This window comes from Botryllus schlosseri, chromosome 9, assembly GCF_051294905.1.
Source record: "Botryllus schlosseri isolate E-star chromosome 9, Bs_hap1, whole genome shotgun sequence".
Lineage (NCBI taxonomy): Eukaryota > Metazoa > Chordata > Ascidiacea > Stolidobranchia > Styelidae > Botryllus > Botryllus schlosseri.
This window is the reverse complement of record NC_137244.1, coordinates 10068499-10086110: the sequence shown is the minus strand read 5'-3', so window position 1 is coordinate 10086110 and position 17612 is coordinate 10068499. Positions and strand designations below refer to the sequence as shown.

Genomic DNA, 17612 nt, shown 5'->3' with positions numbered 1-17612 from the left:
TTACGATATATAAGCAGATTTACCATCAGCAAATAATTTTGTAAGTATCAGGGATGGTGTGAACGTGAGGTTGACGTTCTCGCTCGGTGTGTGCTGTGAACCTCAGCAATTTAGAGGTTCGAGTTGACAAACGAGCCTTGGTTAGTTGTGCATTGCGAAGCATTTTCATATATTACACTTTCACGGCATGAAAACATCTTTGGCTGAAATTCTGTGCATTCAAACTTCGGACCACTCTGCATGGCGCTTGCATCATGAAAGGCGAGAACTAAATACACTATATGTAACTTGTCAGCACAATGTGGTTAATCAACCAATAAATTATTTACAACAACGAAATTGATATAAAGAATGCATCTCTGTTTAATGTAAAAAATGCGGCAGGCATATACGGGATCTATCATTGTATCATAATATATGTTGCGAGTATAGAAACCGCCTTAAGAATGAGTCGTCTGGTCTAGCCTGGACCGTTCGGGCGCAAGCTTGTATTCCCTTGCACGTCCTCGTCGAAACCGTCGGCAAAGGGGCGGAATATATTGATTTTATATAATTATATTGGCATTAGGTTGTCCAGTTGATACATTTGATGAAGTTTTAAAAGTCGGCCTGCACTTCAGCATTGTGGCATAACGTGGCCTGAGCCATCTTGAAATATTTCCTGATAGTCTTGGCGATCAGTGTGAGGTTCAAAGGGCAGGGTTCCACGAAAGCATCAAAGTAACAAAAAAAGATATCAGGACAGATGGGGAAGCGAGTGGCGCAGTGTGTAAATCGAAGGCGCTGCGGCACCGATGTTGCCACGCTGCAAAAAGTAGTCATCCGAGACCCGAAGTCGAGTGCATGGGAGAGGGAAATTAAAGTGACGATTGCGAAGCGATTGCAGAAAGATGCAAATGTCAACGATACTGAAAGATACTAAAAGGGCAATGACACTGAACTGTACAATATCCATGTCGTAATGCACAATGCCTAAAAAAAGGCTTTAAGCGTCACTGAAATGCCTTGAATTGATAATACTAATAATATTAATATTACCAGGACAGATGATACGGAAAACTTCCCTAAATTGCTCACAGGCGCAAATGGTATTGGAAACAACTTTAGTGTAAGATATTTGTTATTATTGTATTCCTTAGAGTGAACTTCTGAACTTTATAATTCGACGGAGCTGTTTTTTTTATCTAGCCAGCCCATACTGCGGGAATGTGAGATTTTAGTCAAAATAGCTACTCGGATTATCTTCAAAATTAAAGCCAACTTGAAAAAAAACGAAGACCATATAGCGAATCATCACCCTTTCGAACCCCATAACCGCTCTTTACGGGTGTTATATGGGGCTCCAACCAAACGTTGCTTGTGACGGACTTGAGGCTAGACGCCGCGCATTGAACCGTGCAACACTGCAAGCAATAAAAATTGCCAATCTGTTATGACATCACATCGTAAGATATTCTCACTATAGATTAAAATTAGACTATGATTAAACTAAAAACCCGGCTGGGCATCATATCTATTCGGCGTCCTCGCTCACACTGCGAGACACAATACTAGTTGCACACTTTGCATCATACCGAAAAGTATTTAAATGATGATGCAGACGATAGTCGTTTCCTGCATTATGCTGATTCCCCATTTCAGAAATAGCTTCGTCAGCAGAGGTAAACGTATTGTGTATGCATACATGTATGCGATAGTTGCCGCTTGCGAAGTTTATACCGGAAGCGAAGTTTACCAAGAGACAAATTCGTGATATCAATTTATTATATGATATGATTTGATATAAAATAGCTCATGACTTCGTACTTTTACCTTGAATACCGAAGAAATTCATAATTTGCCGGCTTCGAGTTAAACTAAAAGTCGCATATTTCAAAATTTGGAATTAAACGTTTGAAATGGAATTCCCTCATTTTCCACAACGATGTTGACCGTAAAGCATCCAAATATTTTTTTCAACTGAATGAAGAAATTGATTCAGCTATCTACTGATGCAAGTACATCCCGGTATATATTACTTTCCTCGAGTATTCAGAGGTGGACAAAGTAGTCAAGAAAGCTACTCAAGTAGAAGTAGAAGTAGCGACGAACAAATCGACTCAAGTACGAGTAGAAGTACTTCTTCCATAAGCCACCTTAAACTACTTGAAGTAGAATTGACTGACTTTAAATCTACTCAAGTAAGTAAGTAGTTGTGAAAAAACAGTCTTAATTCGTTCGCATGGACTGTCAAAAGCCGCAAATTGGGCTATGCGGAAGTTGCAGAGACCTTGATTCGTATTGATGCATCCCGGAAGGTATCAATTTTAGACAGAATAAGCATTCTTTCGCATCAAGGGATCCAAATTATAGTATAGATATGAAAATGCGATACTAACCCTTTGTTTACTAGAAGACCCCATTTTAGAGAATATCAAGGCATGGCGCTCACCCCATTTTATAAGGCCCCAAGTTTAGGCGAAGAGCAATACGTAAAAGTTGTATCGGATCCGGTTTCAACACATAGCGCGATTAGTATACGTTAATAACAAATATTGTGGATACTAAAATTTATAATTAATGCAGCTTTATTTTCGGAAAATAGAGGCATTTACGACACTTGCTCGTGTGCTTCAACATGTATATTCTGCAGACAAAAGAACTGGAAGTAATTAGAACTCAAAGTATGATACTCGGAAATGAAAGTGAAATACAAATACCACTTCTTAAATGCGGAAAATCTATTTCATGTCTTTTGTCCATAAACCTTCGAAGGTGATCTGCTAAAACAGGGGTAACGTGAGAAAAAGCCGGATTTTCCAGATAAGCAGGATACGTCATGGGCTGCTAGATTACGATACGATTGGTAATTGCTAGATTGTGAAACGGTAGTTTCAAACGTTATGGTGAGCCATATTTACTGTGATGAAATATTTGATATGGGCGCCAATGCGGTGTTAGCGGAACCAAGCAAACCGGTACCTAAATTATATTCACTAATACTTTCGTGAAAACATATTTGTCACTCCATAACTACAATGTGCGAAGTGCAACAACATTTCTGGGCTTTACTTGACTTTTATGAACATTAAATGTTGATACTACGTGAAAACAGCCCCGAAATTCCGCAGGCTATCTTTCGTATTGGGGATAAAACTACTTCTACTTGACAAACTGAAAATAGCGAAAAGTAAGTAAGTAGATCACAAAATATTACGAAGTAGAAGTAGAAGTAGAGAAAATCAGATATACTTCAGTAAGTACCAGAAGTAGAGGAAAACTACTTGAGTACTTCCAAAAAGTAGAAGTAATTCGTTACTGACCACCTCTGGTATCAATGCAGGCAAAGTTAGGCAAATTACCAGTAAAAGAAGTATAATGAATTATGTTCGGCCGCCGTAGATTAGAATAGGCAGCAATCGTAGCATACGTGCCGAAATGTTGTAGGTTTCTGCAAAGGCGTTGCAACCGCTTATTTCGCGTAAGCAATGTCTTACTTACATTAGCATTTACGAAAGGGGTCACCAACACGCGCCCGAGAAGTCATATCTTCCGGCTTACGATCTGATTTCAGATTTCGAAAGAACGATAAGTAAAGCATTTTAAAATACCGAAATTGATTTCAGTTTTGAAGTATTGTTGATGTTGTTGTTTCAAAAGGAGCTACTCTCCTGGGCGCAGCACCACTATTTCTCACTAGTTGAAACGTCTTCGGCAACAGCACTCCATCAATGAAGAATCGTCTGATATGAATAGGCATATTGCCTTGACCTGCAATGTTCCAGAGACTGTTAACACCGAGACGCTTGGAAAACGGCTTGGGTCTTCCCAAAAATATCAAGATTTACGAGGAGATAGTCTTTCAGGTAGTACCGTGTCTCGCTAGCCCCGTCTCGATTCATTAGTCGCTGAAAAACGTTGTCACGTATCGTGCGACGCTAGTTCAAAATAAAATGAAATTGATGACCATGATATTTTTTGTCGAATTTGCATTTATTTAATATAAATCAGTACTTTTGTTGGAACTATGCCCTTGGCTGTCCCATGTTAGAAAGCAGATCGTTTTACCGACGTGACAAGAAACGTGATTACTATAAAAGTGTGGCCTATTTTGTCAAGATATCTATGAAATTTGAAAAGTGTCCCGCGACTCTGTAGAAATGGGACCCCTGCTTTAGGCTTTATGTTTTCCCAATGAACTCAATTTAAGACTACAATGAGAGTATTTCATGTATTGACTGAATCTTTACCTCAGACTTTAAAATTGAAAATTGTATCATGCACGATGCACGATTTTGTTGGGCTACCAGTGTTGTAATCACGAAATTGACCATCGCTACCTTTTGGTACTTAAATGTTAGTAATCCCATTCACTTTCATACAAAGCTCCGTACCCGGGATATGCACGCCGACGACTTGATCTGCACCCTTCCCTATGGTGTGGACAAGTGCTTTTCAACCTGTGTGATGGTATACGCATATGTGCGAATGAAAAAAAAAGCAGTTTGAATGATGAAAGTGGTGCAAATGGCGGGTATGAAAATCCGGATGAATGCGGATGAAAATCGTAAATAATTGGTAATTTTTCTGACTGGGAGTAATTCAAATGAACCTAATAGGAAGTTCAGGGGCGGCGTCTTCCTATATTTAAATCACCCCTATTTGAAACGCATGCATCAGACATGTTTCGTGTTGGGTACAATCGTGATGGGCGCGTTCTGCATGTAATGCACGTCCGTAAAATCGTAGCATACTACTGTGATTTTAAAAATGCATTCTTTTTCAAGTGTTAGGCTTTTGTCGAGAGATGCCACTAAAACTTTGATTTTTGTCCTGGTCTGAAAAGCTGGTTATTTTTTATTGAAGGTTATTGAACTGTTATGAACTTTCAATATAGATTGAGCTGAAGAGCCGAACACATGGTATCTTGACTTTCATTGCTCATCTCATTTATTCAAGAGGCAGAAAATAAGAATTCGTAAGAAATGGAACACTGGAGCAACGTTATATAAGGTAGCGAGATCTAATGTGCCTACTCTCCTTGATCGCTTTGCAGCTTATTTTCAAAAAAAAAATCATGCAAAAGCCTCAACACGAACATGTGGATTTTTCACGCTCTCGACAAACCGGACCTTCCGGGACCTTTGTGTCATCTCGCAAAAACAATTTCTGCCTGCAAGCATTCTTTACTCGTGAAAAACAGGCTGTATTCAAGATAAGAGTGCCAAGCAGTTCTTAAGACCATGATAGTGTCGCCCGCAGCCACAGTCCGCCGCAATTATCCATTGTACTTGCTTACTACGTCAAATTATCGTGACTGTAGGTTATTCAATCTTTTTCCGGACACAAATAATAGTGATTGTTAGTTATGCTTTAGTTCTTTGTTTTCCTTGTCTCCAATATGTGGCCAGATTTCGAAGAACCTGTTCACAACTTTCATCGACCACAGATGTATCATTGACTTCAACAGCTATTGCAGTACATTACGTTAACAAATTCGTTGAATACTGCTTTGGTCTCTAAACTTCACACTTAAATTAAAATTAAATACGAATAATCCGTGTACATGTGGATAAAAACGCGTTTAATATATCGATTCAGGAATCTGGCCCGCCAAATACTTCATTTTCCTATATCCTGCCAGCGAACTGGAAAAGTTGCTCCCCACTGCTATATGGTCATTTCGAACAGTTAAGATAATTTGACGCTTTTTTAGTCAGTTTCGCACTATATTGACTCTCAAAGCCTTCCCACAGTTGGCAACCCTGGTTGTGTAGACTGATTTCTCATGTGGGCCTAACCGGCATCGGTCGGACACACGCAACATGATTTCATGCTGTTGTGAACCCATATGCAGTAGTGCGGAGCATGGACCGGAGCTGGATTGGATATCCTGCCGGATTTTTTCAATTTTGGCCGGAGCCAGCTAGGACCGGATCAGAACTTTTTTGATACGGCCGGATCCGGATTGGAGCCGGATCATTACTTTTTTGATAAGACAAGAATCATATGGATAAGCATGAGATTTGTAACTAAATGACTACCAACCAACCGCACGCAAGTAACCGCCAAGCGAGTGCAAAAATAAATGAGCCATATTTATATATTCGCGGAACCACCGCACCGTGTAGGGCCGGATTTCCAGCCGGATTTTTTCATTTTTGGCCGGAGCCGGATCAGTACTTTTTTCTGATTCGGCGGGAGCCGGATCGGAGCCGGACCAGAGAATTGCAAAACCTGATCGGAGTCGGACCGGAGAATTTGTCGATCCGTTCCGCACTAATATACAGCGGTACATTCATTCGCAACTGGTATTTGGTTACCAGCTACATTCGTTATTAGGTTTTTATTGGAAGCGTCTTTTTACATTTAGCAATCGTGGCAGTCCTGAAATCAATGTTATTCATTATTCTTACCTTACCACGGTATCGCTCAACGCTCATTACATTGATATAACACCGACAGGCCTGCATGCTGTTATTATCGAGTAACCATCTATATTGTGCGGCGGAACTTGATGAAGCGTAAAACGGTAGGAATAGCTGAGTTGCTTACATAGAACTACGTACAGTAAGAACGTTACCATATCTTGTACCTTTTGCAAGACTAGAAATCGCAGTCAGTGTCATCAAAATTGATAATACTTTCCGGAATGATCCATATGTCGCCATATGACTGGTTAATAAATATTCTGCAACCCGTAGAAGTCAACGGGAATATATTCGTCGTGCTTAAAACTTCATCATGTCACTTGCATCCAGTATCAATGCCCTGGAACATTTTGAAAGCATCATTTTAATATGTCGATTACCTACCAATCACCTCACCTATGTATCATGATAAAACCAATCTCACCTTATGCGGTGCACTCAGGTAACGTTAATTTTGCTAGAGGCTCCGAAACAGCCCGATGGTGGCGCGTGTGCTAAAATAAGCACAGACAAGACAAGGATGTAACTTAAGCTGACGAATCAAATGCCCTGTTTGATGTTATATCATGCAACAATATATATATAAATATTGGTAGTCAGATTAATACTATGCATGGAAGCTCATACTGTCATCTCGCACCATGTTCTGCTGTTGTGCCGTCTTATATGCTGATTCAACTTGCTCGCAACAACTGCAGATTCAAGATTGATGTCTAACCCAAATGTCAGATACTAGAAGCATCGAGAGCCATCCTTTCGACTTCCAGCTGCAGAGCAGTATAAACAATACGCTCCTTTCATTTCCGTTTCTTCCGTAAAAATTGTCTAGCTTGCACGTTGCCAATACTCAGCGCAAGGTACACGAACCTTGGTGACTATTGGCATATCCACTGTGGTGGGGAATATAGTGCTAGAAAGAATGTTTACAATTAACACACTTCCACGCAGCTAACAAAGATTTATTAATAGAATGTCAAATGTACAGACGTATTGTTTTGCTCCAACGCCAATTTGCACCCCACGTATGTTGTTGACATATGGGCACAGGCGATGGTACGAACGTTCAGTTCACGCTCGTGTTCTGTATTCATACCTCGATATATCAGCTGTTAGTTTAATGAAATAAAATCGAAATTCTCGGAATTTCAACTTGTTATTATTTGCCGTGTCGAGGTGGCAGTAAAAACGGAAATTCAACACAAAACTGAGATGATACTTGCTTTGTCCATAATTACACTAATTTTCGAGACTTTTGCTAATAATATGACGCGCTTCTGTTTGGCAATAATAAAATCACTTGTTTCCGTCAGAGAACAGTTTAGAGATGTGGTTCTCAAACTAGGGGGCGCTCCTCTCTTGGGGGGCGTGAAGGCACCTGAAGAGGGGGCGAAGCTGCGGTCACCTGAAAATATTTTTCGCGCTCTGCGAGATTTACCTTCAAATCATGGTTATTGCTCTTCGCATAGTCCGAATATCATATTCGAGAATCCTCTCACCAGCAGTCAAAACCTTTCATGCCATCAAACTATATGATGGGATTGCTAGCGATCTGGTTGCATTTTGAGGTAGGACGATAAGTGGCGGCTGAAATTTTCCACTATCACAAACGGGGCCATGTCTAAAAAAGTTTGAGAACCACTGGTTTAGAACGAGATAACGATCCCGTATTCAAGCGCAGTAGCAGATACGACTAACGAAACCGTATGAGTGTGCGTAGGCTCCGAAGGCCATCAACGAAGATTTTTTGGGTCACAATACGGGATGTAATGAGAGGTACTTGCAAACTCGATAAACGTTGCCTAAGCTCTGATGAAATGTGACCAACTCTGTAACATATCATAATATAGGGTTACCATACGTCATCCGTTACAGATTCTAATGATGTGAAATGGGTAATACGGACGTTTGAGCGGGTCATTCGGGAGTCTAATGAAAGTGTTGACCGTTTATTTAATCAACAACACAGTATAAATGTAAAAAGTAGGTAAATCGGGGATCGAGTCGATCTGATGACCTTGTTTTAATCAACACAACAAGATTTCCAGTAATTATTGCAATTTCGATTTCCGTCAATCCACTTTTATGATTTGCTAAAAGTGTCCACCTTTCCCGATTCCAAAATATGATAACCCTATTATAATAGGACACTCATCACAGCAACATCGGTGTGAATCATGTTACGAATGGTATCGAGCGCATTTTCATTATTGCCAGAGCCGTGACAATAATTTATCATACACACATGTAGTGAAAATGAAATGAAAAGGTTCTTTCCAATTCTACTCTATAAATAAAGTGGAATGAATCAGCGTAAATTTGCAACAATCAATCGCGCATCTTGCTAATGTCTGATAAACATACATTTGCACATAAATGAATGTCGCGAGGGAGAAAAAGGAGCGCATGGCTCACGATCCACATTTTTGACGAAGCCATTGTGACAGCATCATAATTACGAACAACACAATTACTTCGTTTCCATGCACCGCCGACGGACGGACGGCCGAAAGGCCATGACGCATGCGTTGTACATGTCGGCCATGTTTCCATGACCAGGCGCAATCCGACCTTGACTTGGCCGAATTAGGTGGGCTACGCGTTCGCGATGACGTTTTAGGCTTACTCATTCAATATTAATTTCACCACATCCCAAGAGTGCGATGAAATGACTCGATAGAAAAGAGCCGAGACGACTTGTAGCGATCATTCAATCAAACAACCAGCTTGACCTGGACAACCTAGACCGAAATTGAACATGTAAAATGGTCATGAAGAGCCAATTAATTAAAACTAACAGAAGATCAAACAAGATGGAAAAAAATGAACTGGCGATACACCATGTTGCTTTATTCTAACTATGTTGTCTATCACAATTTTCATCATGCGCTTCTTGATATAAGAACCAATGCCCACGCAGTTTTGCTTCAGTTAGGACAGTGGTCGAGAACCTATGACTCGCAAGCCATATATGGCTCTTTTCGGCATCAGATATGGCTCTTCGCCATGTCTTTAATTTTGTACTGAATTGATCAATATTGCAGCGACTTGTTAGTAAATGTTCATCACGACCAGAATAATTATTCTCGCGATTGATCAAAGAGAATAGCAGACATGGCGACACCAATATGGCAACGCAGTTTTCATATACATTGTCTTCCTGATCTACGGCGTGAAATGAACTGTCGCGGACGTGACATTCACAATTACAAACTCGAGTTAAAAGTAACGCCGTAGCTCTACCGGCGATAAAATGGGCGTGTGGCACAACGTTATATGTTACCGCCGAATACTTTGAGAATTGAAAAGTCGATCAGTATTTAGATTTCGGAATCAGTGCAGTGCAACAGCCAACAGTTACATTGGATTAATATCAGCTATAATAACTTCTAAGCTATTTACGATGAATTGCGTTATCAATGGTGTGGCTTGGCCCGTCTGTGCCTTACCTCTCGTTTCGCGCTTTATTTTCGAACAAAATATTGTAAAGTGTGTGAATTTTGGAGAAAATGTTCAAAATCTAGTAATTCCTGAACATCAATAGAAAATACCAATACTGATTGAAAGTTTCAAAATTGGAGTAGATTGCTGTAGTGACCAGGTTTCACTTCACGTACGCACAGTGTTGCCAATTGGCGCATTTGGAAGCCAAATTCGTGAATTTTAGCTCATTTTTATGTTGGCTGGCTCCGGAAATTTGAATCTCGCACGTTAGAACTATTTTGGCCCTTTCGTCGTTCTTCAACTATCCCAATGAAAACAGCGTATTAAATCAGTTTTAAGTGCTGTTTACTCGTGTACCTGCGGAAGTATTTGCTGTAAAAATTAGAAAAAAATATGGAATTACAGTAGGCGTCCTATGGTTATCTTGCATCACCGTACATAGAAACATTATTTCTCATGTCATTTTATCTGCTGTCCTATCCATGTCAAAAACCAGTTTGCAATGCAAACTATCATTCACCAGTTAGGCTACGAGACACGCTCCCCCTTTCTTGGACATATGAATTCAGGTCAAGACTAGGTCAGTAAGGCATATAATAATTTGTGATGCCGCTAAGCGAGCTGATCCATTGGATTAATTGATTAGTTCGCGTGTGTACCGCTTTTATTGTAGACTTATGGACTTTTTACACATGTAACTTAACTTGACAATCCTATGCAGAGCAAAATGGATTCCACCTTGATGTACGATCTTCCTTTTGCAGCCTAAGTTAAGTTTTATTGGAATGTTGAAGATCATTTCTTTTTATATATAAGGCCATATTGAAGACTAAATACAATTTGGCACCTTTTCAGTCAGTTTGGTACGATTTTACGAGAAATTTGGCTCCCAGAGCCGTCCCGCAGTTGGCAACGTTGCCTACGCATGTGATCATGGATTCTCTCATTTAAAAGGAGCATCGCGGCGAACCTGCGTTATCGTAGCTCAAGTTTCGCATTCTCAAGAAGGTCAACCAGCATGTTTAGTTCGAGTTTTTACGGAGAAACTATAGCGCACACGACGAATCCCGTGTAGGGAGTTCGAATTAGTGCTACAGTGACGTCAGGAATTTTCAATTGTGACGTATATAACAGCTGATGGACATGTATGGTTCTTTGGAAGGTAAAATGGAAAAAATAAGGCCACTATGGCTCCTTGGACAAAAAAGGTTCCTGACCACTGAGTTAGGATATTGCGGTACGTTAGGCATAAGACCACCTCAACACCTAATTGTTTCATGTCACCGTTTATGATTCACAATGAGCAGACAATAGGCTGTTCACAACATTTTTCATGTATGATCAGCATTACTACGCCGTCTCGATGCGCCCTACTCGTCAAGGACACACCTGCACTAAATAAAGTAACACTATATTGCGTCCAATGTGGACACCAATATTGATGGTGAAGCTGAGGCCACGAAGTATACTACGCATCACCGTCTGCTCCGCTGGCGAGTTAGCGTAGTGATATAATCCACAGCTGCTACACCAATGGGGTTGCGGGTTCTAGTCCGACCGAGGTCGACTCAAAAATTCCTACCTAAGTGTTCGGGGTTTACCTAAGCTCCTCCTCGCCATCTCATCCGTGTAAGATTTGTCGTATAAAAGCCTTGAAGTGGCCGTGCTACAAGTCGGCAGCTGCGGAAAAAGAATGACGAAAGTTGGCCTGGTGTACAAGACCGTAAATTTTACCACCGACTCAAACTCCGACTCCAACTCCAGACATTGTGAATTTATCGACTCGAACTCCGACTCCGACTTAGCGTTGGGACCACGGGAAATCCCGTTTCCGGGATCCCGGGATTAATCCTAATGAAATCCCGGGAATTGTAAACAACATCTACCAATGCTTACGTAGCGCCATATTTCTTTTTTTAATATTAAAGCAGTGTCACAAACTCGGCTGATTGTCTAAAACAGTGGTCTCAAATACGCGGCCCGCGTCGGCATTTTGAATTTTCAAGTACTCGACAATATTTAACTGAAAAATATCTTATTTCGGATTTGAGAACTTAAAATTCATTCTAAAACCACTCCAAAAACCTGAATCGCTATCACATGTCCAAGGTCCGCTAGCTGCGAAATTATAACGCGTCAGCTTTTATGATGACATGATGCATTTGTCGTCTGGCATGCTGTCTAACTGTCTTTAACTCATTATTTCGCCAAATTATGCCAAGCACAACAATATTTTTACCAAAATATTTAAAAATATGATTTTTTCGTGGCAAACGTGAATATTACAGTAGTGAATCACATCTCCACAATGTGTATGGAATGCCCGTCTTCAAGGTCCGTCATATAAGGCCTGTTTGGAAATTCATGTTATACACCAATTTGATGCTGCGGGCCGCCGCGACATCAGAAACTACGAAATTGGCCAGTTAGCAAATTTGAGTTTGAGACCCCTGGTCCATAAACGATGATACTCGTGATGCTTTCATGTTTATGCGTCAATATTACAAGGAATAAATGTTGTTTGTGTAGCTTGTATGAGTATTGTACTACTTCTAATCCCGGTGAGAATCAAAACTCCCAGGGAAGCCCGATCCCGGGAATTCAAATTTGATCCCAAAGTCCCAACCCGACTCCGACTATGTCTCCGACTCCAACTATTTTACTCAGAGAACTCCGACTCGAACTCCGACGCCGACTCCAACTCCGACTCCAACAGTACAACAAGTTTACTTCGAAAATTATATGTCACAGGGATGGTTTAATAACTTTCATATAACCAATAAACATGCGCAAAAATATTTGTCACCATGGCATGTAAAATTGTTTCATTGTGGCATACCTTTGAATACTCACTGTACAATTAACGTGGAAGTATTTATTTCGAAATATCCTTCCTTTTTCATGTGTTATAAGATTTTATAGCACAGACAAGTCACGGATATTCTCTAACATGTATGAATCCTTCAAACACGATATGTATCCCATCCGGTATTATAAAGATGCTAATTAAAACGATAAAAGTCTAGCTCTTTATGTATAAGTCAGCAACTAATACATAGATGTATAAATTTTATCAGTCAAACGGCATATGTCTGCATGCACTTAGTATTCATAGTATTCTTAGATTTGGACTATACTTGATCTATTTATCAAAGATTTGTTCGACCCAAGCGGATGATCTACTTATTACTTGAAATATTCTTGATTTTGTGAAGTTCGGTTACATTCGAATCAATTTTACAAGCGATGTTGTCACTTATAATACCAAACAATTAATTGACTCTTTCACAGTATCATGGAATAATTCCAAAAATTGCAACAGTTTGTGCTTGCATCAACAATTTTGCGTTAGTCACGAAGATGCATCTTGCAATGTTTTTCCTTTATTGCAACTGAATTGCAATTTGCAAATAATGTCTAATTTTATCAATATCGTCACTAATAACAGTGATTGTTGAACATAAAAATCAAATCTTGTTTATTAGGAGTAATTTTAAGAGACCTTTGAAGAAACTTGCTTCCATATCAAAGAAGTTGGAGGCGAACCCCGACTAGCGAAACTCCGACTACGCTGACTCCGCAGCTTTGCATAGTGATCGACAAACATTATGAATACCACAAACAACAAACGACAACACCTGTTCCGGTGTCATCATAACTGACTTCAAAAGGAACATCAACTACTGCAACCATCCGCAAAATATGGAATGATTAGAAATCACCCCCACAGGTTTAAAAAATCGATACGATATGGACGATCCCGCCTCATGGAGCATTGTATGCTTCTGGTTTTCCGCAACAAAATTTCACGATTCTCGTTATTGTGGAGAGGTTACGATGGCAAACACCACATTTTTTAATTTTCTCGATAAGACCGATTGTTCCAGAGCGTCTTGATCTTGAGACGCAAAATTGTTAGAACTTTATGCTAATAAACACATTCACCTCAAGCATCGAGACTACAAGCAGTGTATAAGTGGGATGAGTAGTTAATGTGAAAGGATTGTAACCAATTTTGGGTGAGCAGAACCAGCGGTGTGCAAGTGCCTCGCGAAAATAGGAAATATTTAACGCTCATTTTGGATATAGCCTACGGTCAAACTTACATTCCGCCATTTGTAAATTTTTTGTACGTGTTTTTCACTCTAAAATGCGAGGAGCGAAAATATTATCCATTGCTACGGAAACTCTTTTGGTAATAAATGAAAGCGCGGAAAAAAAGATGAATTAATGCAGACGATAAGACCGAAAGAAATTGTAACTCAAAAGTACTCCCATATTAGTTTAACTCAGCCCGAAGCTTAGGTTCAGGTGGGAAAAGTCCATTGCGCCGAATTAAGATGCGTGCAATAACTGTCGAATTTCATCCATGCAAATGCACTTCCTCATAACAGGCAAGCGGTTCGGTATTTTCATAGATCTGTGGACCGGCGATGCTTTCTTTGAAGTCTGCATCGCACCTTTTTGCTTCGTATTCTAAATTCGGAGGAATCGCAATGAAGCAACAACTTCGAACTGTATTACAAAAATTACAAACGTACCGGCGTATTGTTCATTATAGCTTTTTAAAGTTTCGCTCTTCTTGGCCGTTTCCGAATTGGAATATATGTTATTTCTTCTTCGCAAAACAAGGTATAAAACAACGCAGCATAGGAAGCAAACTAATACGATGGTGGATACATAGCAAACAATCATGACTAGTGATGGAGTCCCAGAATACGGAACATTTAACGGATTGGAGACAGTTAATTGCGAGCATGATCGTCCAACCGGCACGGATGTTGATGCGCATATATTGTAATTACCGTAATCTGCTTCGCTTGTCTGTGGAAAAATTAAAATCAGATCGGTAATGTATTGCATTCAGGTCCAACATCGTGTGAATCATTGCACTGGTCAACACAGATTTTTAGACAGACAAAGTAAGAGTGATTTTAGGGGTTCTGAAGGGCACTGATTCTGAACATGACATTCGTTTTTTTTTTAACTAGCTCTTGTTTTGGAGATTTCCCATGGGGCTATTTTGATCAAAATCTCCTATATTCGCTGTAATGGCTAGATAGAAAATCGTCTCAGTCGTACTATAAAGTTTACAAATTCCATCTACTTGTTATTTTAACACACAGAAGACTCTTTTAAATCAAAATACAGCAACAGCACTATATTTAGGGGAATTAGATTTATCATAGTTATAGACTTTCACGGGTATCATGTACAGAAATAAAGTTCAGTCATGTAGGCCTATATAAGTAGTTACTTAGATACTCAAATAACGTGGCATTAATTAAATCAGTTTTACGTCAACCACCTATTGTAAATTTGAAATAATCAGTTGGAATATAATATTATTTATTTATTTTAAAGCACAATTATTTTTTGTACGATTTTTGCCTGTAAGCAATTCAGTGCAGTTTCTCGAAAGGTTTCAGCAATGATCTGCCATAATATGTTCATCTCATCTGCGTTATCTTTCTTTTGTTGTTTTGATGTCTTGGTGGAATCTCTGTCCTTGTTAATCAACAAGATCTTCAGGAAATATATCAAGATGATTGAACAGGAAGTGAACTTTTATGCTCATGTTTTTCCAAGTTTTACATATGCAGATACGAATTTTCGGACCAACTGTCTGTAGTTGGGTGCTATGTGATCATCTAAAAAGTTTTATTTACTACATCTTAGAATCTTTCATCCGTATTCGGATCTGAAATCTATCAAAGATACCAGATTTAAGCTCCTCGTTTGATAGGGATGCTATAGGTATACCCACTTTGTTGACTCATCGGAAGGTTGTCCATTTCCAAGTCAAAGGAAAGGAGACGCATATGAGTATTGTAGTTAGGCTTTTCAAGGACAAATTATATAGCTTGATACTCCTTTTTTTATCTTGGTAGAGTGACCAATTAATACCGGAGAATATGTATCTTCGTTGTGCAAAAGTACAATTTTTAGGCTTGACAAACTGCTTTTTTGACAAACAAATGTTTCGCACCAGATCATGTTAATATTGACAGAATGACTAAGAACGACAGGAGGGTTCTTCATAGTCAATTATCTATTTATGAACAGTATAAAATTAGAACAAATTACGATTTTCTTCCTATCAAGTGAAATATTCAAGAGTAAACACAATAATTTTGGGCTTTTTTACGGGTATGAATATCTTCTGAACAAGAGCAAATCTGGCAAATCTAATGTGATATTCGTAATCAGCAACCTCGGAAACCCAAGAAATGGCTCTCAGATGTTTTGCCAATTTTTTTTTCTTATTTTGTTGACCAGTGTTGGCAATACTCACAACTTGGATTTCAAATGTATAGATATGAATCGTGTGCTGTGAGTAGTGTTCTTGCCAAAGAAACAATCGCGGTGTCAAGGTATCGTTTCCTGGGAAGTAAAAAGGTTATTTTTGCTGAAAGGGATGTCAGTTAAGTAGCAATTGCAACGATATGAACGCACCCTTTCCTCGGTCATCCTCGAAATTCAACCGATATCTGCCGTCTAATGGATTAGCAAAGAATACGAAATGAAGAATGCTCGTATAATTGAGATGAATTGAAGTGAATTCCATCGATAAGAAAGACCTCTCCGGCTGGTCTGCAATTGCGGGCTTGTTTAGTTATCGGCAATCTCATATCCTACCTTGTGGGTTGAGGGTTGACTGTATTTATTTAACAGTCTTGTGCGGTAACACAGCTTGAAGCATAGCTTACGTATAATGTGTTGAAGGGTATTTGAATTCATATCTAGGCCAGGTGTTTCATAAGAAGACCTATGTGGTAATTGCTAGTGATGCTTCAGAACTTCGCGAGCACAAAACAAATCTGGCACGTTCAGTACTGCGAACATTTTAGCAATTTTCTCAAAGGCCTACTCATACCATAGTGTTCAGATTTCCTGTATAACTCACTGGTACTGCTTGTATCAAGGTGAATGCGTGGAAGGAAATTTAACAGAAAACTAAGATGAACTTCTGTCGAATCTCGAGTATTCAGCAGTGTTGGGATCAAGTCACTACCTTCGAGTCACGAGTCATCTCGAGTCATTGTACATTTTGACTCGAGTCTAGTCAAGTCAATCGATTTTCGAAGGTGACTCGAGTCGAGTCAAGTCACTTGATTTTTGGATGTGACTCGAGTCAAGTCAAGTCAAGTCAAGTCAAGTCGAGTCACGAGTCAAGTCACAATTCATGTCAAATTGAATTTTCGAAGAATCAGTGACGATTCAAAGTCATTACAATTTGCAAGCTGTGTGAAAGACAGAATAATTTGCCATTTATCTTGCATCAATAACTAATATGAAGTTTAATATGCATGCAAGAAGGCGTCTATCACGCGCACGTAGAACCACAAATAAAATACGCGACTAACTGTATAGCTTTGCTACAGTCTGTTATTATATCAGCCAAATGATCGAATTTGAAGCCTCGAGAAGTTGTAACAAGTTTATATGGATTCAAATCATACAAGAGGGTTGGTAAAGCTGTTCACTGCGCAATGTTAGCACTGAGCCGTCTAAAAAACATAGATACGTTAATTACTATTGTATTCTTTTTCTCCTACTATTATACTGCTACTGCGACGACAGCGTAACCTGTGATCATTTCGTTTGTAGTCAATATATTTGTGATGCAATAATGGAGGATAATTCAAACGTACATTCATTGAATGCCTGGTTACTCTCACAAGTGACACAGGCGTATCGCGAACAGTACGAACATATACACAAAATACACTGATTTGATTGATACCGTTTACTTGATGA

The 17612-nt window shown here is 39.4% G+C and overlaps 3 protein-coding genes across 3 annotated transcripts in view; all 3 read right to left on the bottom strand.

The window, feature by feature from the left end:
• LOC145446037 (uncharacterized) overlaps window positions 1-17612 on the bottom strand; it is a 96196-nt gene that overhangs the window by 54410 nt on the left and 24174 nt on the right. The gene's annotated exons all lie outside the window — the stretch shown is intronic.
• Window positions 1-17612, bottom strand: part of LOC145446043 (uncharacterized) — a 43635-nt gene that overhangs the window by 13041 nt on the left and 12982 nt on the right. The gene's annotated exons all lie outside the window — the stretch shown is intronic.
• LOC145446042 (uncharacterized) lies at window positions 13139-16617 on the bottom strand. Its single transcript, XM_080324227.1, has 4 exons — window positions 16308-16617; window positions 16147-16235; window positions 14393-14675; window positions 13139-14327 (listed from the first exon to the last, which is right to left on the bottom strand). The coding sequence occupies exons 1-4, from the start codon at window positions 16417-16419 to the stop codon at window positions 14215-14217; spliced, it is 597 nt and encodes a 198-aa protein (XP_080180353.1). The 5' UTR covers window positions 16420-16617; the 3' UTR covers window positions 13139-14214.